General features: G+C 35.6%; 3 protein-coding genes across 5 annotated transcripts; 1 reads left to right on the forward strand and 2 right to left on the reverse strand.

Moving 5' to 3' along the window:
* Positions 1 to 1,226: 1,226 nt before the first annotated feature.
* Positions 1,227 to 24,309, forward strand: Vmat (Vesicular monoamine transporter). 3 transcript variants are annotated; one of them, XM_068292028.1, is made up of 8 exons: positions 1,227 to 1,621; positions 3,392 to 3,637; positions 9,951 to 10,459; positions 22,116 to 22,286; positions 22,353 to 22,491; positions 22,557 to 22,615; positions 22,695 to 23,290; positions 23,350 to 24,024. In XM_068292028.1, exons 3-8 carry the CDS (start codon positions 9,973 to 9,975, stop codon positions 23,860 to 23,862), a joined length of 1,965 nt encoding a protein of 654 aa, XP_068148129.1. In that variant the 5' UTR covers positions 1,227 to 1,621; positions 3,392 to 3,637; positions 9,951 to 9,972; the 3' UTR covers positions 23,863 to 24,024. The 3 variants fall into 3 exon arrangements, with proteins under 3 accessions (XP_068148129.1, XP_068148127.1, XP_068148130.1); XM_068292029.1 differs by lacking the exons at positions 1,227 to 1,621; positions 3,392 to 3,637 and adding exons at positions 7,305 to 7,513; positions 24,117 to 24,309 and having other exon boundaries at positions 23,350 to 23,667; XM_068292026.1 differs by lacking the exons at positions 1,227 to 1,621; positions 3,392 to 3,637 and adding an exon at positions 7,303 to 7,513.
* LOC137577743 (uncharacterized) lies at positions 14,150 to 14,761 on the reverse strand. The gene has a single exon (XM_068291292.1). It carries the CDS (start codon positions 14,630 to 14,632, stop codon positions 14,150 to 14,152), a length of 483 nt encoding a protein of 160 aa, XP_068147393.1. The 5' UTR covers positions 14,633 to 14,761.
* Positions 18,367 to 19,829, reverse strand: LOC137577747 (uncharacterized). The gene is made up of 3 exons (XM_068291297.1): positions 19,756 to 19,829; positions 19,499 to 19,688; positions 18,367 to 19,442 (listed from the first exon to the last, which is right to left on the reverse strand). The coding sequence occupies exons 2-3, from the start codon at positions 19,638 to 19,640 to the stop codon at positions 18,367 to 18,369; spliced, it is 1,218 nt and encodes a 405-aa protein (XP_068147398.1). The 5' UTR covers positions 19,641 to 19,688; positions 19,756 to 19,829.
* Positions 24,310 to 24,545: the final 236 nt, after the last annotated feature.

Genomic DNA, 24,545 nt, shown 5'->3' on the forward strand with positions numbered 1-24,545 from the left:
TTTAATTTATTCTATAAAAAAGCATATCAGAAATCTTAAATTATTTATGGTTTACAGTGATATTATGATATGAAGATACTATGATTTACTTAAGATCCATAATAAGTGGCGAATCTTAGGGCAAAAGTAGGAAAAATTGCTCCCAAAAGTATGTGAAGAACACATTTCAGCTTCTGCCAAACTAACTAACTACAGGACATTCCAAATAACTCGTTCATTCAATAACATACTTTATAGGTAATTAGTCTCTCTTGAGAAGTAAAGCTGCCTTTAGGCATAAAATTAATATTCAGAAGATTATAAAACGTGAAAAAGTTAAAAGCAGTGTTTTGTAGGGCACATATGAAAAAATTGAAAAGCTTACAATCTAAATATTTTACTATTTGGTAGAGTATTCAGTTTTTTTTTAAATTTGATCGTTCCAATACCTAAAAAGAGACACTTTTTAACAATTTAACTTTTTAGCACCTCCATATAAAGGACGCTCTCTCAAAAATCAACTTAATACGTAAATATACTAAAAGAAAATCAAATTTTATAAGTAAATTAATAAATGAAATAACATAAAAAGAATAAATTTGCCAAATATTTCCTTTTTAGCACAGTTTGTTAACATACAACTAACTTTAAATGGTTTTTCTTGTTGCTTGCTTTGAGTAATTAAAAATAAATTTTGGCCAAATTATATTTCCAGTCTCAGATCCCAAAAAAAAAAAAAAAAAATGATGTATATAGAAGCTTGACATGCCACTTAACATGAAAATTAATTAAGTGTTATATGTGTGTGAGTGTGTGTGTGTGTGTGTTGATTTACTCACACTTTTAAGGTCCATCCCTATGTGCCATGCGTTACCGTTACATTGCATACTTACAGGCGTAAACGCAATTGACAGTGAAAATAAAATCAAACAGCACACATACTCACACCACACGCATACATACACACACACACATATACACAGACAATGAAGGCAATTGAGCAGAATCATTGCCGCTGGCAGTTTTCATCAAAATACTACCAGAAGAGGGCAGAAATCTAAAGAGAAAGAGAGAGAGACAGAGAGAGAGAGAGAAAGTGGGAGGAAAGGCAGGCACGGATAAGGGCGCATTGCAACAGGCAGAAGACAACAACAAGTGGCAGTTGCTGCGCTGCCACTTGATGCTGCTGCTGCTGCTGCGGCTGCTGCTTCCTGCCACATCCTGTGGCAACAGAGTCACTCTGTTGAATTGAGTCTCGTCTCGCTGGTTGGCTTAGTCAGTGCGAGATGAGATCTCGTGGCTGATGGACGTGCTCGTTTCCACGTTTCCTCATTACCACCGATTGGAGGCACTCACTGTGGTTCTACTACCTCCCCAACGAACAACCAAAAAACAAAATAAACCACAAAAAATACAATGTAGTTTCAAGTTTTAGTTTAAATATAAAAAAAACAAACAACAACAACAACCGCAGCAGCAGCAGCAGCAACAAATGCAACAAAACAAAATCACCACAAAAATTTAAAGCAAATGTGCTCTAGAAATTGTGTAAAATTCTGTTACCTGTAAAAAAAACAACAACAAAAAATAAAAACCAAAAAATATGTGAACAATTCAGATCCAAATTCAAAAAACAAAGAGTGTAAGTTGACAAATTCTTTATCATTTAGCTATAAACCAGTTTGAATCATTTGCATATTTAAGCAGCAAATCGAAAATTTAAATCTTACATATGCATATTGATTGCCTTCCTATTTGTTAATCGATTTGAGTCAAGCCTAGCAGCAGAAAAACCAAAAACAAACAAAATAAACAAATAAAATATAAAAAAAAATTAAAAAAAAAACCCTCTTGTTGGGTTTACCTACCTTTTTTTTGCTTTTATTTACTCTGCTTAAATAGCCTGCAAAACGAAACGAATTCATACATACATATGTATGTATGTACATAGATTGTCGATTTAATCACAAGAAATCACAAAAGTCTAGCTTAACCTTAACCAGAGCCGGTAAATATGATACAAAAAGTTTGTCGAATCTGTTTTAGTAAGTTTCAGTCTTAGTACACTTACCTAGAAGCTCCTTATTTCTAATTGGAAGTTTTCTTCTATTCAGATTCATTATAATGTCGACTGATTCCATAACAACTTATAAATAAATTATATTTATTTATTTTAAATATAAATTTGGTCTTAAAAATGTAAAATTTTTTATAGAGTATGTCTTTCAAATTTTAAAAAGTCGGAACTATGGTAAAAAACAGTATAGAAGTGGTAAGATTAAAAGACAAACCCAAATGTATCTTCTTTTTTTTATCTTTTACTGATATATAATACACCATTTTAAAAATTATATACATAGTCTATAATAGAAATCTAGCTACATTTTGGTATTCAATGTATCATCTTTAGCAAAGATATATTCTTGATATATAATATATTCCAACCCTCGAAGACTTGTGAGTTTTTAGGCACTTCTCATAAAATACGAAATAATGAAAGCAGTTTTTTGAAGTTAGGATCAAACATAGTGAAGTTTTTAATGTTTTCCACAGTATTAAACAAATACACTCTGAAATATTAAATGGCTAAAGCTTCATAGTTTTGAAAAAGTTCTTAGTATTAATGTAACAGAGAATATTTGCCTTGATGGCGGCCATCGAAGTTTGGCACAGATACTTTGAAATTAAAGCCATAAAATTAAATACTTTTTATCTAAAATTTCAACAACAGAACTTTAAATCATACTTCAATAAAAAATTATGTATTTTGAATACTCTTACATTAATGCCCGATGCCTATTAAGGTTATTCATCAAGGATAGGCTCAATTCTTTGAGATAGTCTAAACAGATGAGATAGGTCTATCTATTGTGTCTTCTCAGTGGAGACCTATTTCATCTGGAATTCTTTATTTCTCGAGTTGAAACGTTTTTCCTTTGACGAGGCAATATTCAAAATTAATGCGAACAACGGGAATAAAAGCAATAGAGATTGCGATAACTTTCTTTCTAATATAATAAATTTTTAAATAAACCCTTTAAAAAGAGTATAAAATATTTGTTTTTAATATACATTACCCAAATGACATTGATTGATTTCGTTTTGTGATTTATAAACTTTTTTGTGTTTAAACATTTACTTTAAAAAGAAAGACAAATTTTACATACATACATATTCTTATTTAGTACATCAATTTCTGTGTGTGTATGAATTTGTGTGCATAGCTCAGACTTTGTCTTAAGTAAATACTTGGAATTGCCATTGAAAGGCATGCCACAAGTGGCCAATGTCAGTTTCTCTAAGAGCTGCAGACAACTCCAAACGGAGAGAGAGAAAAAAAAAACCAACTAAGTTGTTACAAAGCCTTTACAAGGATACTTTTTCTATCTTTTCTATTATAATTTACCCATAGGAATACTCCAACAACAACAACAACAACAACAGAAAAGCAACAGTTTAACCTTCCTCTCCAACCCACATACAGCAACATTTACAATAGAAACCAAAAAAAGTAAGGAAAAAAAAACCTCCCTAATCACCATAAAGGAAACAGTAAGGAAATAAAGCTATCCCCAAACTCAAAGGAAACACATACACACAGATAAAAAGAAGGAAGTGAACACACCAACAACCAAAGAAAAAACAAAAAATATTGAAGGTAAGTGAATGTGAGGAATGATGAATTATGAATGAAATGATTCAAATGATTGTTAAATGATATGATTATGATATGATATGATATGAGCACATTCTTAATTGTTATTGTTATAAGTATAGGATATAGTTGTAAACTATCAACCTAACTATATTTTACAAGCACTGGCAGCTAAGGCCTTCGGCTTACAATTAGACGAAAACTACATCCATACACTAGCCTGGGATTCGAACCCGGGCCCTCGTTGTTCAGTTGCCCAAATAACTGGGTCACTTAGACAACTCATCTACCGAGGACTGCACAAATTTTTAATATTTTTACTGTTTGTAAGAGAAAGTATGAAAACTTTTACATATATTGCAAGAATGATCTAGAAGTGGATAGAGAAGGAACATTTTTTAACCCTCAGAAAAGTAAATTTGTCCCCAAATTTTATCTTACTTCATTAGTACTTACATTCATTAATACTTACACACATTCTAGTCCTTTAAATGGAATATCAATTTGGAATATGATTTGAAAAAGTATGAGTCCTAAAAAGTGAGCTTTACTATGGCCCCAATGTGATTATTGGTGGAGTTTTTGGCTACAATTCAATGAAATGCTAAGCAAAAGCAATTTCATTCCTCTGAGCTCTTTAGTAGATAGATTTTTCATTAAGTTATACAATTTCACTTCAAAGCATTCCTAAACGTTTTGTATAATATATGGGTCAGTTTGTTTTCATTGCTTTGAACTTCTGAAAACCATCTCCAAGGTAGTTTTTTAAAAAGAACCTACAAATATTATATATTTGGGAATATTGACAATATAAATTTATAGTGGTTTATTGATCTCGAGACGCCAGAAGAGAAACTTTTATGATCCTTGAATTTTTCATAAGTTTGAGTGTCTAGCTTAAAAACATCGGAGTTTATGTTAATCAAGTGGATAGAAATTGTATTATACAAGATTAAAAAATGTTTATAGAAAAATCTCACAGAAATTACTGGTGCATAAAAAACTATAACATCTTTAAAATGCGACTTATAAAATGTAAAACAGAATATTCGAAATAATTCACATGATTTCATACGAAATTTTAAATTGCAAATTCATATTGTGGCAACTAATTAAAATATTGGCATTATTTAGGCAGGTATTCCATGCCCAATTAAAGTTCAATGGATTTGTGTGTGTATTTGAGGCAACAGGTGTTTCGAAAATGACCCTTAAACACGTTCAATATGGACCAGTTGCAACAATTTGAACTAATTTATGGAAGATTATTTCCCCCTTATTCGAAACGAAGGGAGGAAGAGAGTGCCGGCACAATTACAATTAGCGCCGGGGCAAAAATTGTAAATTTGTGGCAATTAAATTGAAAATTGCATAGGCAAACACTCAATATCTATACCACTTAACCCACTCTCCCCCTAAAAGGGCACATAATTATAATTTGGATTATGGTTTAAAGTAGTCGGGAAATCATTTGGTATTCTCCTCTCCATGGCGAAGGTCTCTCCTCTAGCCACAATGTCAATGTCAGTTCGAGCTCAGCTCGCTTTATGCACTTAATTTTAATTAATAAAAATCTCAAAAATCTACAAAAACAACTGCGAACAAAAAGATCTTAATTTAAATAAAGTTGCGTGCCGTTGCGGCAGGCCGCTAAACGTTGAATCAACTAAAATACATATATATATATATATATCTGGAAAAATCTTATGCAATTATCACAAACCATAAAACAATCAAAAGATATAACCGAGAGAGCCAACATAAATAATGAATGAGTCGCACGTGCAAAACTAGCCACTTAAAATGTAATTTAGAAGCATTTTTAATACCCTACAAGGGTAAAAAAAAAAAAAAACCAGAGGGCCGGGGCTAACTTCGACCTCGTCAAAGTTTGTATACCCTTGCAACTTTTTTGGTAACTCTATCCTTACCTATTAGCCATCAATGTGGAAGAACGTTTTATCTAAAAAGTCTTAAGCTTGAGAAAGAAAGGCCTACAATCATAGGAAATAACGAAGATATTGATCAAAGTCACTGTTTTCGACCGATCGTTCCTATGGGAGCTATATGATATAGTCACATGATCTTGATCAAATTTGGCATAGTCGCTTATAGGCATAGTAAACTCTCTAATATTAAGTTTCACGACAATAGCTCAGAAAATAACGAAGGTATTGAGAAAGTCACTGTTCGTGACTTGGACGTTTGTATGGGAGCTATATTATATAGTCACCCGATCTTGATTAAATTTGGCATAGTCGCTTATAGGCGTAGTAAACTCTCAAATATTAAGTTTCACGACAATAGCTCAGAAAATAACGAAGTTATTGAGAAAGTCACTGTTCGTGACTTGGCCGTTTGTATGGGAGCTATATGATATAGTCACCCGATCTTGATCAAATTTGGCATAGTCGCTTATAGGCGTAGTAAACTCTCAAATATTAAGTTTCACGACAATAGCTCAGAAAATAACGAAGTTATTGAGAAAGTCACTGTTCGTGACTTGGCCGTTTGTATGGGAGCTATATGATATAGTCACCCGATCTTGATCAAATTTGGCATAGTCGCTTATAGGCGTAGTAAACTCTCTAATATTAAGTTTCACGATAATAGCATAGAAAATAACGAAGTTATTGAGAAAAGTCACTGTTCGTGACTTTGGGGTTTGTATGGGAGCTATATGATATAGTGGTCCGATCCGGCTGAATCCGAGATATACAACGCCTGCAGTATATACAAGCCTACGTGCAAAATTTCAGCTCTGTAGCTCTTACGGTCTAGGAGGAGTTTGCGTTGATCCAGACGGACGGACGGACGGACGGACGGACGGACGGACGGACGGACGGACGGACGGACATGGCTAGTTGAACTCGTCTCGTCGTGCTGATCAAGAATATATATACTTTGTATGGTCGGAGATGCTTCGTTCTATGCGTTGCACACTTCTGACCAAAATTAATATACCCTTTTTGCAAGGGTATAATAACAAAAACTATAAAATCGAAACGGAATTCATTTGGAATTATAAATAAATTAGCATATGCATTTTTTATAAAACTTCAACAAGTTTAATTCAAAAACTACTGTAACGAATTTAAACGAATTAAATCGAAATATTTAAAACTTAATTTCATTAATTCAAATTTTTTAATTTTAAAACAATCTTTGATTCAATCTTATGTGTGAAATGTAGGATATTTTTTCCACTCAATTCAACAATATTGTAATCTATTAGAATTATGAATATTTTCCAATTTGAATTCCAAAATTCTTGAGAATCTTCCATATATTCATAAATATCCATTTTTGATTTTAAATGTCTAAATATTAAAGTTCTAGTTAAATTAATTCATCTTTCAACATTCAAATCATCAATTCTTTTTTGTTTTCGAATTGAACTTGAAATTGAATTTACATAAATAAATATTTCGATTTCGTTTCTAATTTGATTTGATTTTCCCACGCATGCGAATGGCTAATTAATAATTATTAAAAATGTATCTTGCACTCTTCTCACTGTTGCACACAACAAAGACTAACTAAATAATAGCAACTAAAGTAACAACAACTACAACAACCAGCAACAAGTTGTTGCAAAAAGCAAATTCATTTAATAAGCATCCAGCGTCACGTCAATGTTTTTAGTTTGAGTTTAGATCGCCAACTTGTCGGTAGGAAAAAATATCGCAAAAAATTCTTCCGTGCAATGCGAAAGAGAAAGTGTGAGAGACAATAAAAATAGATGATATATATAGTTTAAATATATATCTCTCCCTCTCTCTCTCTGTGTGGGTGTGTGTGTGTGTTTTTGTTTGTGGTGTTAATCCTAATATCAATCAACTAACTATTTGTGAATTGGCGCAACATGGGAGCAGAAAGGTGATAATCCATCAAATAGAATTTAGAAAAGTGAAACACAAGAAACTATGTTGACATCTTTTCAAATGGGATCTAGAAATAAAAATAATCCCACAAAAGATCCAGAAAAAATTTAGTTTCTCGAGCCACAAGTTGGAGAATGTTTTTAAGGGTCTTTTAAAATGAAAGTAAATCTATTGATCTAATTCTCTTAATCAACTCCTTACTCTCTCCTTAACTTAACTCTCTCTTTCAAGCCTCATAAATAAAATAATAATAAAAGCCTCATAAATAAATTCAAATAAAAATATAAATGAATCCCCTTTTAATGGTAAACATTAAGAATTTGTGGATTACTAAATATGTATAATTGTCTTGAACTACCCCATAATAAGGTAGTTTTCCTCTTTTATTAACTTCTAAACAGAAAAGGCTTCAGTTATGATTAAAAGGATACAAAGATTCGTATTCAATGAGAAACTTTATAAAATGCTGGTTTAGCATTCTAAAGGAATAAATATTATTATCATTGAATAATCCTTTTTTTGAATAAAAAAAAAGTAGTTTAAGAGATTTCGGAGATTCTACATTTTTATGAAGAGTCTCTATTTGAAATAGGACTTTCACAATCAAATAAAATTTAATATTACCCATTGCCTTTTTAATGTGGATCCCCTTCCTAAGCCTCTGTGTGTTGTGATTAATTTTGATTATAAATAGTTCCCAACTAATCAAGATTTTTGATGCTATTTACGCGAGTTTAAAATAGAACATTAATTTTAATATACTTTGATGGCAATAAAATATGCAAAAGCCATATGAATGAATATCAAGTGAAAACAAAATGGGATGATAAATATATGAAATATATTTTTGTAAACAACAATCCAGATTTGTATTAGTTGAATTAGTAATAGCTTAGGGCTAGTAAATAAAAGTTATATTAGACAAAACAGAATTACTAAGGGAAGAGAAATCTGTGATTTGGTGTTTATTATTATTTAAATTTTGATAGCTATAAAAATTATTTAAAAAAAAACTGCATTCAATACATTTATGAAACACAAGACAAGAAAATGGTCTAACAATGGGGTAAAGATGTTAATAATAATTATTCATAAAATAGTATAATGTTCTTAAAACTATTTAGAATAAACAATCTTCAAGAGTTATAGCAATGGCTTTTCAGCTTGAATATTTTTGAATACTTAGATAAGTACTTATGTATATAAATAGTTTCATGGGTTACAATATAAGATGGCGAGGCAAATGAAAGGGTATTGAGATGTACTTACCTATGAGTAGGTACTTATCATGAGTTTATTAAGGCGAATCTTTTTTAACTAATATTTATAATGATAAAAAGCGAACAAATTGTTTTCCAAATTCCTAGTTAAAGCAGTAATCGCATAAAGATAATGGATTTGATTTAGAAACTTAATTATGTTAGAGTAAACAAGAAGATAGAAGGTAAGATTGATATTACATTACTAACATAATTGTTCCATTTGTTATTTCAAACTTTTTCTAGTTAGTTGATTTAGTAATCATTTAGTAGCTGTTTTGTCATAGGCAAGAGCAAATTATACATATATATTAAAGCAATTAAAATTGCTTACACCAAATCAGATCCCACAATTTGTTGACGCCCCTTTACGTGTCAGAGTCAGAGGAGAGGGAATCAAGTGACTTTTCAACTAACTAAACTATACATACATTATAATAGACATCCATCACTCACTTATCGACTGTCTGATACATTTTAATGACACTTTATTCAGTCTCTCATCTATGGACCATATCAAAAGCAAGTCGGCAAAAGTTGCCAATTTTCTTTGTATGCAAGCAGATGTCATAAATAAACAGTTTGATTGCCATCCAATTGTTTCAATTGTATGCCAGAGAAATTGTAAATTATGTTGAATAACCTAAAAGTTTTCTTGGTCTTGAGTATTTCACCATTTCCATTTCCATTTAGTGTCATTCAATTGCCAAGGGTCTAATTCAATTCGGGCAAAAAAGGCAGAGAACTTTTCTTTACACTTCTTACCCACAGCCTCTCATTCTCTTTTGCACTAAACGAATTAAACTGGGCTGGGCTGGTGCTGGGTGTGGGTCTGAGGCGGGTGGAAATTGAATTTTCATTCGGCGCCCTAAATTAGGCAATAGAAATATGCTTGCATTGCTCATACGCCGCGTGTACAGGCAATTAAATAAATATTTAAATTTTCTGGTGTGAACGTGGAGTGGCAACAAAAAAAAACAGGCCAAAGACTCTAGATATATAATTTATTTTTAATTATTGTAGAATCATTGAAGCATAAAGTGAGTGTGGGAAAAGCTGCTTACATTTTTTGTAACCTTTTTTCTTTTGATTACATTTTAAAGACAATCGCAAGCCGCTTACCAACTAATCGGGCAATCTGTCCCATCTCCCTTCCTCTCTTGTTCTACTTAGCAACCAGGCGGCTAGCAACGAAATGCAATCATCGACTGATGCGGGCAATGGTGGACCAAGAAAATACCAGCCAAACTCAGCAGCACAGCAGCCCCAGATTACTCAAGGCACACAAGGAAGTGAAACCACATCAACCACCTCATTTACCATAAGTCAAAATAATACACCCAGCAAGAATCCTTTCAAGCAACAATTGGAGCAGACCCCGGCACAGGGACAACAACACCAACAACAACAACAACCATCAAATGGCAATTCAACGGATTGCGGCATTTTGGGTGTGGGCAAGAAGCCGCCTACACCATCTGCACATGGACAAGCACCAAAACCACCGCCGCCCACCTATCAAACATATGCATCGGATCAATATAGAGAAGAGGATCCACGCGCTGCCGGGTCCTGGTCCGCCGCCAAATCATGGATGGTCAGCTGGCGTGGCTCAAATCGTTTAGTCCTAGTCATTGTGGCCATAGCCCTGCTATTGGACAACATGCTGCTAACCACAGTGGGTGAGTCCTTTCATAAATCTTTATCTTTGTGGTCTCTCTCTCTTTCCCTCTCTTGTGACCATTAACATTTCATTGCCACTTTACAACAATGAACCAAAGCAATCACCTGGAAATTGTCCATTTCCCCCGACTGTTGAAATAAAAACGAGCAACGGTGGATGGCATGGGGTTGGGTTTGGTTTGGCTTTGAGCCATAAAATTACCGCAGAGCACCCACTTAAGTTAATGAATGTTTTCCTGTCACTGTCATCAGAAACAAGACAGAGAGAGATTGAGGGAGTGCGAGTTTATCACTTTTTTAGCCTTCATTTTATCAATTCATCTGTCGATTTCAACCATGGAATCGAAAATTGTTTCACATAAGTATAGCAATTTCAATCTTAAGGTCTTCAACGTGCTAAAAAGTTAAAGAAAATTTATTAAATATTTGCATAATCGAGAGAAAGGAAAAGTTAGAGATTGCAATCTGAGATCAGTTTAAGATCAAAGACAAAACTGTTCTTAATCAATGCAATTATACTTCACAGGATATTTTACTTAGTCGTTGTCAAAGTTTACTAGATAATTTTAAAAACTTTTAAAACTGAATTTGAAATTGGTATGTAATCCAGTCATGCGAAGAGCCTGTAAAATGAGTAAGTTGTACAATAGGATTGAGGGATACGTCAATGAAAATTCGACAAATCAGGAAAAGAATTTTGTTTTTTTCAGCTTTTTGCACCAAAAGTGATTAGCCATATAGCAGGATTAGCAAATTAGGATAATATGAAGGTTCACTACTGTTAACTCAATGTTCATTCATCTATCAAATTTTAGTTTAATTTAAAAATTTTGATAATTCTTAAAAACTCAAAGCTCTTCGAAAGTTATCTCTCATTTTAATGCTTTTATATTGAATTGGAATGCAAGTGACGTTTATTATCAAGTTGTCTTTTCGAGAGAGACAATGAAGAGCAAAATATTTATATACTTTAATTTCACGATGCTCTAATTTTGTAAATTTTTGAAGTATTTGAAAAGTTTATGTTTTGTTGTGTATTTAGTTTAAAAATTTGACTTTGTTTTGAATTTTTTTAATCAAACCAAGGACAATGGTTGATCTGAAGACTGATGAGTGGGTTTATTCGAAAGGCAATATTTACATACCTCTTGTTTTAACTGAAAGGTTTTAACAACAATTCCACCTCCAATACGAATTTGACTGCTTAAAATTTACCTTTCGTTTGTTCAAAGGTATTTAAAGTTGTTCGATTTTGATATAATTCAAATGTTGTTTTTTTTTTACCTTTTAAAAGTCAGTTGGCTTCTAGTGATTCTTTTATCACTGTTCCCTGTTCAATGCCTTTAATATTCTTCAATCGTCAGCATTTCCCTTTCCACTAGCTTCTCCACTTTATCAACAACTAATCAAAGTTGGAGTACCATTATTCCGAGCGTTCCCCTCGCTCTGCTCTGTCTCTCATCTGTCATTATGAAAACGCCAATGGACTGGGCATTTCCAAGTGGTCGACAGTCAATTAAATAGACACGCAGCCAAACAGGGCTCATTCTCGAGTATGGGTAAGGGTGGCCCTGGCCCTGTCCTGCATTTGACACTAAACCTCGGGCTCAGACCCACGGACACGAACATGGACACGGCTACGGCTACGGCTACGAGTCGGTAGCCAGCCAAACCAAGTGCTTATGTCAAGTGGTTGGACAAACACATGGACATCAAGTGGATGACCAAACACCAGTGTTTGTGGCTGACATGCTGAAAAACCTCAACACAAAAAACAAGTAAAAAAAAAAAAGCAAAAAATACCGACAGACACAAGGAAAGAAAAAGGCCAAAAGAAGAATTTCTTGGCGTTAAACGTGAATCATGAATTTAAATCAACAAGTTGAGGAGACAAGACAAATAGCGATAGAAGGAAACTAACAGAAAGCACCAAAAAAAAAGGGAAAAATACTTAGGGAATGCCACTCGAGAGCAACTTGTTGAAAGCACGGAAGTGAAAGTCAAAGGAAAAAGTAGAAAAATTCATAGAGAAAGAAAAAAAAAAAACTATTAGCTCTATGCCAACTTCATGCCGTTTCCTTTATGCCTCCCAAGGAATGAGAGGTGGAAGAAGAAGTGGTTGGAAAGATGGTTGGGGTGATGGCTGATGAATCGAATGGGTGGATTCGGTGGGTCGTAGCTTTTAGCATTCGACTTGAGGCATTTCCACTTAAGTGCTTTCTCATTTTACGTTAAAGGTGTTGAAGTGAAAATTGCTTATTACATTTGATCTGGCACCCCCTTTTTCCCTTTGTCTTCCTCAACCTCTGTCTCTCCCTCACTCTTAAACTCACTTCCTAACAAGCATAATATGCTCATAAATTAGATTTAGCCAGATGTTAGAGGGTGACTGACTGATTTATATATCTTACGTATATGGGTCATAGCCAGTTGTCCTTTTATCTAGATTCTAGAAAAGGAAATGTAAATGTTCGACTATAAAAATAAGATAAGGAAAAATGCAAATTTAATATTGTAATCCGATTTTATTCCATCAGTAATAGAGAGTGAGAAAAAGTCTTATATATTTATGTAAGCTTACAGATAAAAAGTCAAAATTTAGCTTAATTTATGGAGATAGCATAGAAAAAGCAAATAATATTTAATATCTTAGCTTTCTTTTGGTGTAAATACTTTACTTTATTAATTAGAAATTCATTGTCTTTTCTTTTGGTTATTCTGGAAAACATTTTCGCTTTGATTTCGTTCAGCTCTCTGTTTAATTAATTTTGCTTATGACTTAACTCTAGTTATTCTTAATTCGAAATATTTGTCTTGTTCTGAAAAGGTTTTCTCTAAGAAATCTCCAATTATTTTCCAGGCTTCATAGGTCAAAGAAAATTATGCTTAATTGAGGTTTCTTTCTATTTAGATTTGACTTAATACATTTGTTCACCTACACAATTAATTTTAAGCCGTTCTGAGAGCATTTCTTGGGTTTTTTCCAGTTTGTTAGACAGAAATTTCTTCCATTTCATTATCAAATGTTAAGTTCCTTTGATTTTTAGTTAATCAACTAATCTGTTTGTTAAAATCTTTTGCTTTTTAAGAGCTTCTGAAAATTACTTTTGCTAAAACAAAGCGTTTATGAACTTTTAGAAGGTATTATAGAATTTATAGTTAGTTTTTAAATAATTTCAATAGTCTGACAGACCTAAATTTTAGTAATTTTGATTCAACTAAGATTCGTAAATTTGTTCTCTTTCAAAAAAACGTTTTCACCTAAAAACCATCGCTTTATAGAATCCTAGTGATCGAAAGTTACTAACGTTTAAAAAGTTTCCACTTAAAGCCCTTAGATACCTAAAATTTGTAGTAAATTGATAAGTCTACAATATCTTGAGAAGTCGGCAATTCGAGTGATTTTATAAAATGTTTTCGTCAAGTGCCTTAAAGCCTGGTTATTTACAAGTCTGTCAAACTAAAATTGCTTTATGTTTATTATAAATTTTATTACTTTGAACTTTACTTTTCTCTTACCTTATAGGTCGTTAAGTAAAATCTGGACTTAAATCTTAATAATACTTAGCAAAATCTATAAATTGGTTACTTATCTTAGAAGGTAATTCCCATATTCCACTTTTCACTGAAAGTAGACTTTTCTGTTGATAATATTAAGGACTTTTCGAGTCCCGGATTCAACTCCTTGCTTACAGTGATTTTTTCTTTGTCTGTGCCTCCTGATCAGCCACATCGATGGTCTCCAATTTCTCTAGACACTTTCTATCCATTTTCTCTAGCCGCTTTTTTGGCATTGTACCCCCCGATGATTTAGTCTTTCCTGGAGCCGATGTTGATGGTGATGACGAGGAGGAAGCTGCTGCCACTGCTGCGGTTGCCGCTGAGAGTTTCAATTGATTGAACCCATCCGCAGTATCCTTGGTCAATGAAGCACTGCGACTAAATGGGAAATAGGCATTTAATTGTCTCTCTAGGACATCCTTATTAATGCTATTCTCCCAGATTTGCTTCTGTATGAGACTACTGTAGCGAGCCTCGAAGCTATGCTGATGTCTGAGTAGATCGGGGATATGACGACCGCCTTTGCCAGTCCGTTCAACTGGCAGTTGAGGCGGCGGTGTCGGTGTGCTCGGCAATAGGGGACTGCCCAATGAATCCTCATCAGTGGACATCTTTTGTTTTGTTTTTCTTTGATTCACCGGAAAATTAAGAAATATACCAGAACTACAGAAACTTTGCTTGTTAGTCTTGTTCGTAGGCCTATTACTGAGGAGTATAAATGGCGCTTATACAACCTACCGCGTTCACGGCAAAAACGCGAATAAGTCACGGCACAACAAAAAGTTAATACTTTGCCTTATTGTTGCGCATTTTCATTTCCATTCTACTAAGAATGAAAAGTCAAACGTCAGGCAAAAGTTTTCCCCGTTGAAGTAATTGCTCTTGCTGAGGTCTCAATGGGTACCGGGCAGGGGGATGTCGACGGTCTGGGACCCATTGTCTTTTGGCTTTCGCCTTGAAAGGTAGTAGGTAAAAAAGTTTTCCTTGGCGTTTTTTGGTGTTTTGCGCGTTTTTGCGTTGCTTTTTTGCCGGTGACGAAACCAAAAACCAAAACCGAAACCCCAACCCAATAAAGGTCAACAATGTGCGGCTTTTTCAGTGTCGTCGTCGTCGTTGTCGACGCTGTTCATGACTCATTGATGATTCCCCGAAAAAAAAGGAACACACAAAATATTGTCATATTGAAAACGAATTTACTACTTGCCACGTGTGTGGCAGGTGTCGGTTCCGTTGCATGATGACGCCGCAGACATATAGAAGACAAATGGCTGACAGTTGTTGCCCTATTATATTGATGGATCTGTAATGCCAATAATTAGTTTACAGACTATTGCCAAAAAAAAACCAAAACACAAAAAAAACCCAAAAGGAAAAACCAAACCAAGTCAAATCAAAACAAATCAGGCGAGGAGTTTGTCAATTTTTTTTGTCTTTCTCTAAGGAAATTCCTTCAAAAGTAAACCCAAAAAAGAAACAGAAATCAAAACAAAACGAAAAGAAATGAAAGTCTTTTAGTATGGGCGATTCAACTTGTGGGGGCGTGTCATACTTTTGCTCGGTAATCCAAAAATAAAACAAAAAACTTTCAATGGCAAAGTGCATACAAATATAACTTTGCCTTAAAGCCAAGAAAATAATCAATAGACCAACAAAAACCATATTAATTGCTTAAGAAGTTTCATTTAATAAAAATATCAAAATATAGACAGAAAGGTAAACGAATTAGTCACTCTTAAGGAGTTACATTTGCTCTATGATGTAAACGTGTAATTTTATGAACTAACACACCAGAAATTAATATCCCAATTAAGGTGTGAGTTGTGGTCGAACTATTAATAAATATGCAAGCGCGTGCCGAAAACTTTTCCAAAAAACTTTTGGCAAGAAATATCAAAGTTTGCTTGGTTGCTGAAATGCTCAAAATAACTTGAAATAACTCGGATTGATTGCACGCAGATGTTAAGTTTGTAATAGAGAGAGTAGAAAGATTTGGGCAATATAATTGGTATCCCCAAAGAATCGAGAGATTTGATATGGAAGATGATTTGTACCCTCAAGTATGCAAAAGGCAGAATCTAAAGTAATTTGTTAAAAACAAACCTTGCAAAAACAAACAAACTTTAATAAAATTTTGAAATGTCTTGAGGCTAAGACATTATCTTTTAACACTGCTTTCATCGAGAATCAATTTTTGGCTCCTGTATTTCTGCATACCTGCATTTTTAATGCCCTGTTTTCTGAAATTCTTAAACAGTTTTCAAAAACTAAACTCCTACTTTTAGGTGCAAATTTCTTCCCATTTTGCATACCCAAACTCGGCAGCTCCTTATCAAAAGCAAGCTTTTCTTTTCAAGGATCATTGTAGTGCCCAAAAGTATGCAAGGAGAACAAATTTATTGGCACTGTGGAATTTGAAAAACTTCAAAATAAATTTTTTTTAAATATACGCACAAACAAAACACGAGAAAAATTAAAAACAAATTCTCAGTCTTCAATAAAAGGTAATCACCTATTCTTCAATATTAAAGGGTATTCAAAGTTCGGGACTTTCTCCACAGATTTCGATTTTCTTAAAGGTTCTGATCTAAAGGATTAGAAAGGATCAGTTTTATTATTTGGTGTCTCACATCCCTCGATAAAATGATTTTTATTTAATCCAAATTACAAATAACAAACACATTTTTATCCCTTTATCCAAACAATTGCCTTCTGTCGTGTCTGCTCAAAGCGTTTCTTTTCATCGTTGAGTAATTCCAGCATGATTCCATTCAATTGCTTCGACATGTAGCACAGGGCAAACAATTGAATCCATAGAAAGAAGATGAAGAGCAGCTGATAAAAATCGGATAGAGCCACTCCCAAGTAGTGAAGAAATGAAGGATCCCGATTGGTCATCAGTTTATAGAAATACACAGCATGCCAGGAATATAAGCTAATCCAGGTGACTAGAGCCACACAGGACACAATACTGAGATATCGTAATCGTTGATTCAAAGACTTAAGATCCAAGCCCATTTCCTCAAACTCGTTGGCGAAATTTAACATTTGATTGATATGCCGAACCACTGAACCACTGCCCACCAGGGTGGGCAAAAGGATCACAAAAGTAGAGCCGACTCCAAACAAACGTAGCAAAAGATTGCCATAAACGGCCAAAATCGAATTGCTAGACACTGGCTGGGCATAATCCCTCCAATCCTTTATCAAGAGTGAAGCATTCACAAAGCCATAGATGACCAAGTGCAGCACAGTGAGCACATACAATGGCCAAGATATGTGGAAGCCATTCCGCCCGGGACTGTAACTGTACGGAAAGAGGCCACAATAGCGCAGCGACAATATGGCCCAGGCGAATAGATCCAATAATGATTCCGCTTGATTGTTCAACATCTCGTTAAGGACTAAAGTCAAAGCCAATGTGACATATTTCATATTAACTAGTTGCATGTCGTTAAACACTCTGGAGAGTTAGAAACGTATTTTAGGTTATTTATAATCAATTGTTTTTAACATACAGGGTGCTTTTTTTCTTAGTACTTATTATTTGATGAAGAAAACTAAAAAAAACTCATATTAAGCTAAATAGAATCTGAATATATATAGGTATATCTGAACCTTCTTTTATTACGCTTTGATGAAGTAACTTATACATAATCTTTATGTCAAGATATGAAACATATTTTCTTTTAATAACTCAAATACATATGTATTTAATTGATGCAATTATAAATTATATGTGGAGGTAACTGTTGATCTCATGATTACAATTTCTGTATTAAATCAAAACTAAAAATAGGTTTCATAATGAAATTTTTTCAAAGAACTGAAAGATCTGTTCACAATCTTTTAAAACTTTAGTTTCTTTGAAAAAACGAAACACCATGTAAAGGACTTTTATTTTTAAATATTCAATTTATATAGTTTAAGTCAGGTGACAGTTTAAACTAGTAAACGATTCCTACTTATGGAAAAACTGAAAAAAATTGTACCTAGCATGTACAGGATTTATTTCACTGCCATTTCCCTTAGCAAATATGTGAATATTTCATAATTTTCTTTGAGCAACTTGTTCATTAGGAAAACGGATAAGTTCAAGGGAAAAATCTTATATGTATAGTAGACTAGGAGCAAATCAAATCTTTTCTTTGCCTACTTGAGGTCAAATCTTAACAAGGGGCTATAAGCAGCAACTAAAGATATACATATCGATATTGATTGGTATTTCCTGAAAATATCGAAACATTTGAACTGCAACTTGAGAAATGTCCTAAATTATGTGATAAAAAGCACTCACAACTGTTTAGGCTTAGAAGATTTAAATAGGTTAATGATAATTTCCTTAAATTTACAACTGGCACAGCTCACTGAAACTGGTGCTGAGGCCATCCTCACTGCAATTGGCGCCATTTAGCAGACCCTTCTTGGGCAAACTGGGCATAAAGATGTGCAATTGCTTGCGACTGTCCAACGAATGCGATGCAGTAGTCGAGTTTAATCCTCGACTGCTCTGAGGCGGCGTTCGAAGTGTCTCCTCGGTTATAGAAGGAGTAGACACACCTCCATTATAGAGCCTGGCCGAAGCCAATTGACCAGCCAGGCGTCTTGTGGTGCTGGCGGAATTGCTCATGGCACAGAGATCAATATTCCTAGCCGGACGATTGAGACGCACTGGGATACCCTCTTTGTTGAATATGATTGTAATGGGCTTGGCATTTGGATTCAAATGGTTGCCACTGTTTACTGATTGATTGTGGTTTGTCGTGGTGGCTGCAGGTGGAGGTTGTTGTTGTTTAATGGGTTTCCTGGCTGTTGTTGCTCTCTGATTGTGATTGTAATTGTGAGTGGCAGCTGTGGCTATACGCTTGAGACTAACACTACGATGATTGTGACGATGTAGATGATGATGATATTTTTGATTTGTTGTCCTGGTACCCAATTGTGCGCTATTTGTCAATGGTGGGGCGAGAGCTGTGGGACTTTTCACAATATCCGTCCGCCCAGCCAAATCTAACCAATTGAGGACTCGCTCGGCTAAACGTTCTTCCGGGTTATTGGCTGTTATTGAGAGTGTGCTGGTATCTTGGAGAGAACTTCGCCGTGATTGATGATCGCTCAGTTGATTGTGATTATGATAATGATCGGAATGATAAGTCTTGCCGCGACTCAATAACCAGGCTCTTCTCTTCGCCTGACGACTTGTGTGTTGGCCTCTCTGATCCTTACTGGACGACGATGAGTTGTTCATTCTGCCTCCCTGTAGAGATGGATGTTGCTGGATTTGCTGTTGTTGTTGTTGCTGTTGTTGTTGCTGTTGTAGAGTCAATTTTGTGGCATCCAAGAGCAAATATTCATCCAAATACTCAACAGAGTCCTCAATTGTCTGATCATAATACTCGCATGATTGTGTCTGCTGTTGGCTCTCTAAATATATTTAAGATTTATATCTTTGATAGTTTCATATAGTTGGTTTTTGATACCTCCTCGTTTGGCCTTCTGTCGCTTCCAACGTTGTCGCTGACGCGGCTCGTAATCGAGTATGAAATGCCTTCGACCGATTGTCTCCTGCCACACGGAGCGCACAAAGAGCGGCCGAGCAGCCGATTCCCAAATGGGTCGCATTTCTAACTTCAAGTCACTTCCTTCAGTCTTTGAGTCTCTTTCCCCCTCCTGCAATGGCAATTAATTGGTTTTGCATATTAATGAGGCTCTAATAAATTTGCAAAAGGCCAAATACTGTTTTGTCACTGTATTTCGGTTTTGATGAGGTCGCCTCTTTCCTAACGTTGTTGTTCGATGACTGGCTGCTTTGCCAGTTGATGCCTCACTGCCCTGACTCTGGGCTATATGTCTGCCTCTGACTCCGACTGTTTGGCTTGACGACGACGACAATGACGACGGCGACGAAGACGACGACGATGCCAACACCGGCATACTGTCACCCCGGCATATCCATGTAGCCTCCAAAGCCCGGGTGGGGCCCACGCAGGGCTGAAGACGCAGTGTTTTAATATCCTTAAGATATGTGATTCGAATGTAAATATTCGTTAATATATGTCTATATCACTGGAAAGAAGTTTTCAAAATATATTTTGGACTCTTTCGATAATCACCTTTAGAAGAATTTGCTTTTATAAAATCTCACACATCAAAAATCTACAATGAGCTAGCTCCCTAGAAGTATGCAACGAGAAGATTTATATCCAAGCAACACATGCCCAAGATAGGGCTTAAAAAACTTGTACCAACTGTTTTTTAGTCAATTTTTTAACTATGTAAAAAGTAAATTTCGTATCTGTTTTAATTAAATTAAATATTAGATAGAACGTTAGGCGAAAGATCCAGGAATCTGTTCAAAAACAGATTTGGATTTTTAAGTACACTTATAACTGATAAAATTTCAATTTTCAGTCAAACTTTTGGATGTCCTGGCCAAAATTTACATCCAGATTCTTATTCAATGCTTATTTATTTTTTCACAAATATCAAAAATCACGTTAATTTTGCGATGATTTCTCATATTAAATTGAGGCCCCAATCATTTTCCTTAGCCATCCCTGGCTAGACATTAGTCAACATTTTGTTTGTCTGGTCTCTGTCTCTGCCTCTGCCACTGCCGCCATCGAGTTGTTGCTTTTGCTTTGCGGTTTAAGTGTCTTCGGCACGCGAAATGCAATCCAAGCCAGTCCAAAAAGAAAAGGTGGAAACTACTAACTCCTCCCATAACCACCACCACCCTCTCTCAACATGGCAACTTGCCTAGTTGCACGTGCTTTTTTCTATGTCAAATGCTTGGAGACAGTTTAATGAGTTTGTTCTGGGCTCGTTTCATTTCCTTATGCTTTTTTTTTTACAAGTTCTAGAAACGAGAGAGACAGGAAGAAACAGAAAAAAAGAGAAGGATAAAGGAGAAAATTCCTTTGGTTAATCGTTTTGGTGTTGCATTTTAAGTGGTTTTACCCCCAATTAGAAGTTATAAGTTGGGGGTAAATTTGCATACATTTCCCTTTATTCGTCTTTTTGGCATGACCGTGTGCACCTCTCAGGAGGTTAAGGTAGAACAAATGCTGCCACTTCCGTTTTCTAGTCTAATATAAAATTATTATTATTATTATTATTTTTTGGCACTGCTGCCAAATGGCATGTCAAATTACATGGCCGACATATGTCTGCATGCGGTTGACATAAACTAAAAGGTAGCCTCTAAAAAAATGAGCCGAAAATTTCACTTTCACTTGAAAATCGAAAGCTGGGTACCAAGTGGATGCCCGGTACCAAAACTCATAGAGGGTTGGAGGTTATTTTCATGAATTATATTTGCTAAATCAGGCAATTAAATGATATGTATAAAAATGCAAATTTTGTTGCATACTTCCGGGAGCGATGAACAAACATTAAAAGTTGAAGTAATTTTCCCTCATATGTTGGTTGTTTATATTGAAAGAAAAAGTTAGTCCTTTTGAATATGTATGTTGTAGCCATAACCACAAAACAAATTATGCCAACAACTCTTCAAAACTAGTCAGCACTCACTCACACGCAAAAACTAAACTCTCAACATAAAAACTCAATTGAATATCAACCATCTGGGTCCCATTCCATAACCTGTCCTCGACCTGACCTCGTACTCGTCCGCACTTTGGCAGGAAATGCAATTACAGACAAGCCTAAGTGCAGTAGTTTCCCCATTTCCTGTCTTACGGGGTGTTGATAATAAATATAAACAGAGTCGAAACATGCAATAAACAAATTGAATTTACCAGAGGCAAAGTGAGCCAAGCTTGTGCCTAGGTGGGGAAGTGGGAAAGAGGGGCCAGTAGAGGAGCATGTGGACGCCAATTAAACGCATCGTCGTCGTCGTCGTCGTCTGCGTCAATTTTTGTGCCTTTGTTACAACTCAATTAGGCCAACAGAAGGCGGCAAGCGGCAATCTCTATTTTCTCGGTTTCCTCTGGGGCAAAGCAATTATAAAACTTTTCCTCCCCCTACCAAAGTGCAATTAAAGTGCAAAAATTGCTTTTAGCGGCCGTTTAGGAGGTTTTAATTGTATGGCAAAATCTTTATAGACTTAAATACATTTTTTATTGTTTGTTGTAGTGCCCATCATACCCGAGTTCCTGTACGACATACGACATCCGGATGCACCGCTCGACAGTTATCCCCGCACACCGCTAACGTTGAACACACCGCCACCGCCCACACCGTGTCCTTGTAATAAAGATGGCAGCGAGCTAATACCCTTGGAGGTCTCCACCATGAGTCCAGAGGGTATGGAAACACTACCCAGAATAATTGGCTAGCAAAAATGATGTTAACCATGTTAACCTTTTACAGAGAACGAGACCTATTACCGGGAGCTAGAGGAACGACATAACGAACTGGTTGGCGAGACTGTTGAAGTGGGTCTACTGTTCGCCTCCAAGGCTTTCGTCCAACTGCTCGTAAATCCAATTGTGGGACCATTAACACACAGGTAAGTGAAAGACAAGAGACCATTAACCTTGAGTTGACTAGCTAACCTTTTGTCCTAACTCCTAGGATTGGCTATAGTATTCCGATGTTTGCCGGATTTGTCATCATGTTTCTATCCACCATAAGTAAGTATATTAAAAAATAATTTAAGCTGTTCTATTTGAGGAAATCAATAATCACCTTTTATCTTTTTTATTTCCTCAGTCTTTGCCTTTGGTCGTTCATATTTTGTTCTATTTGTGGCACGTGCTCTCCAAGGAATTGGCTCCTCCTGCTCGTCTGTCTCTGGCATGGGAATGTTGGCCGATCGTTTCACCGATGACAAGGAACGTGGCAATGCCATGGGCATAGCTTTGGGTGGTCTGGCCTTGGGTGTCCTGATCGGACCCCCTTTTGGTGGTGTTATGTACGAATTTGTGGGCAAATCTGCACCGTTCTTAATATTGGCCGCTCTTGCCTTGGGCGATGGTTTGCTTCAGTTGTTTATGCTGCAACCTTCAATACAGAAAGCAGAATCGGAACCGCCATCCCTGAAGAGTTTGATCAGTGATCCGTATATATTGATAGCAGCTGGAGCCATTACCTTTGCCAATATGGGTATTGCCATGTTGGAGCCATCGTTGCCCTTGTGGATGGTGGATAATATGGGTGCTACGCGTTGGGAGCAGGGCGTTGCCTTTTTGCCAGCCTCCATTAGCTATTTGATTGGCACAAATCTATTCGGACCACTTGGACATAGAATTGGACGTTGGTTTGCTGCCTGTTTGGGCTTGGTTATTATTGGAGCTTGTTTGATCTTTGTAAGTTAAGAGAAGTAGTACCCACTTTGATGGGGAATTAATGTATGTTTATTTTATAGATTCCCATGGCCACTTCGATAACCCATTTGATTATACCAAATGCCGGATTGGGCTTTGCCATCGGCATGGTTGATTCCTCAATGATGCCGGAACTGGGCTATCTGGTGGACATTCGACATTCGGCTGTCTATGGCAGTGTCTATGCCTTGGGCGATGTGGCCTTCTGTGTGGGCTTTGCTGTGGGACCAGCCCTTTCCGGCTCTCTGGTCAAGAGCATTGGCTTCGAATGGATGCTCTTTGGCATTGCCATTCTATGTTTCTTATATGCACCACTTTTGACATTCCTCAAGAATCCACCCACCAGCGATGAGAAGAAGGTGCGTATGGCTAGAGAAGAGGCGGCGGCAGCTGCTGCTGCTGCTGCAGCGGAACTAGCCGCCTCCGCCTCAGCCTCAGCCCCTTCAGACAATTCAATTGCCCAGATGACGGCTTCCTGCCCGGCTATAATGCATGGCATTAGCCCTCAGGAGGCGGGCAACTTGAATCCGGCCTTTGAAAGCGAAAGGCTTTAGTTCAAACCATTTTTATTTGCCTTTAAGTTTATCCCTTTTAAATTGGTATTATTTTCTAAATATTTTATATATATTTTTAGTTTTAGTTAATAAACTTTTCTTATTGTTTTTATTTAGTTATAAATTACTCGATCTTAATAAAAAAAAAAAATGTATTAGAAAGTTTTAATTTGTTTGCCTGTTTAGCATGGTTTGTAATTTTAGTCCTTCCTGTTAACTAAAAATACTAATCTATTGCCTTCTCCTGTTTACAGTCCTTGATCTATGGACGCGATCGATCGCAGGTACGTTATGTGACCTATCAAAACTACGATGACGACGAATAAACTACAAAAACGAATGACAAAGAAAAAACTCTAAAACTCTCTCTAAACTATAAACTAGCAATGTCATTAAAAAGGTGACCAAAAATCTAAAAAAAAATGCTTAAAAACTTTATAACAAAAACTTACAAAAGGGAAATTTAATACCAAGAAAAAAGAAACCGTAACCACAACCAAAAATATCAGTAATATCATATGAAAACACAGATTTGTTATTATTGTTCCAATGTTATGCTCTATATATATATACACTTTCTATATATATTTCATATCACAAAAGTGAGTACCAAAAAAAAAAAAAAAAAACACATGTTGAAGTCAAGCACTATAGAAAAATTTATATAAACAAATGGAAAAAGA

This window comes from Drosophila tropicalis, unplaced genomic scaffold, assembly GCF_018151085.1.
Source record: "Drosophila tropicalis isolate 14030-0801.00 unplaced genomic scaffold, ASM1815108v1 contig_593, whole genome shotgun sequence".
NCBI classification, from domain to species: Eukaryota; Metazoa; Arthropoda; class Insecta; order Diptera; family Drosophilidae; genus Drosophila; species Drosophila tropicalis.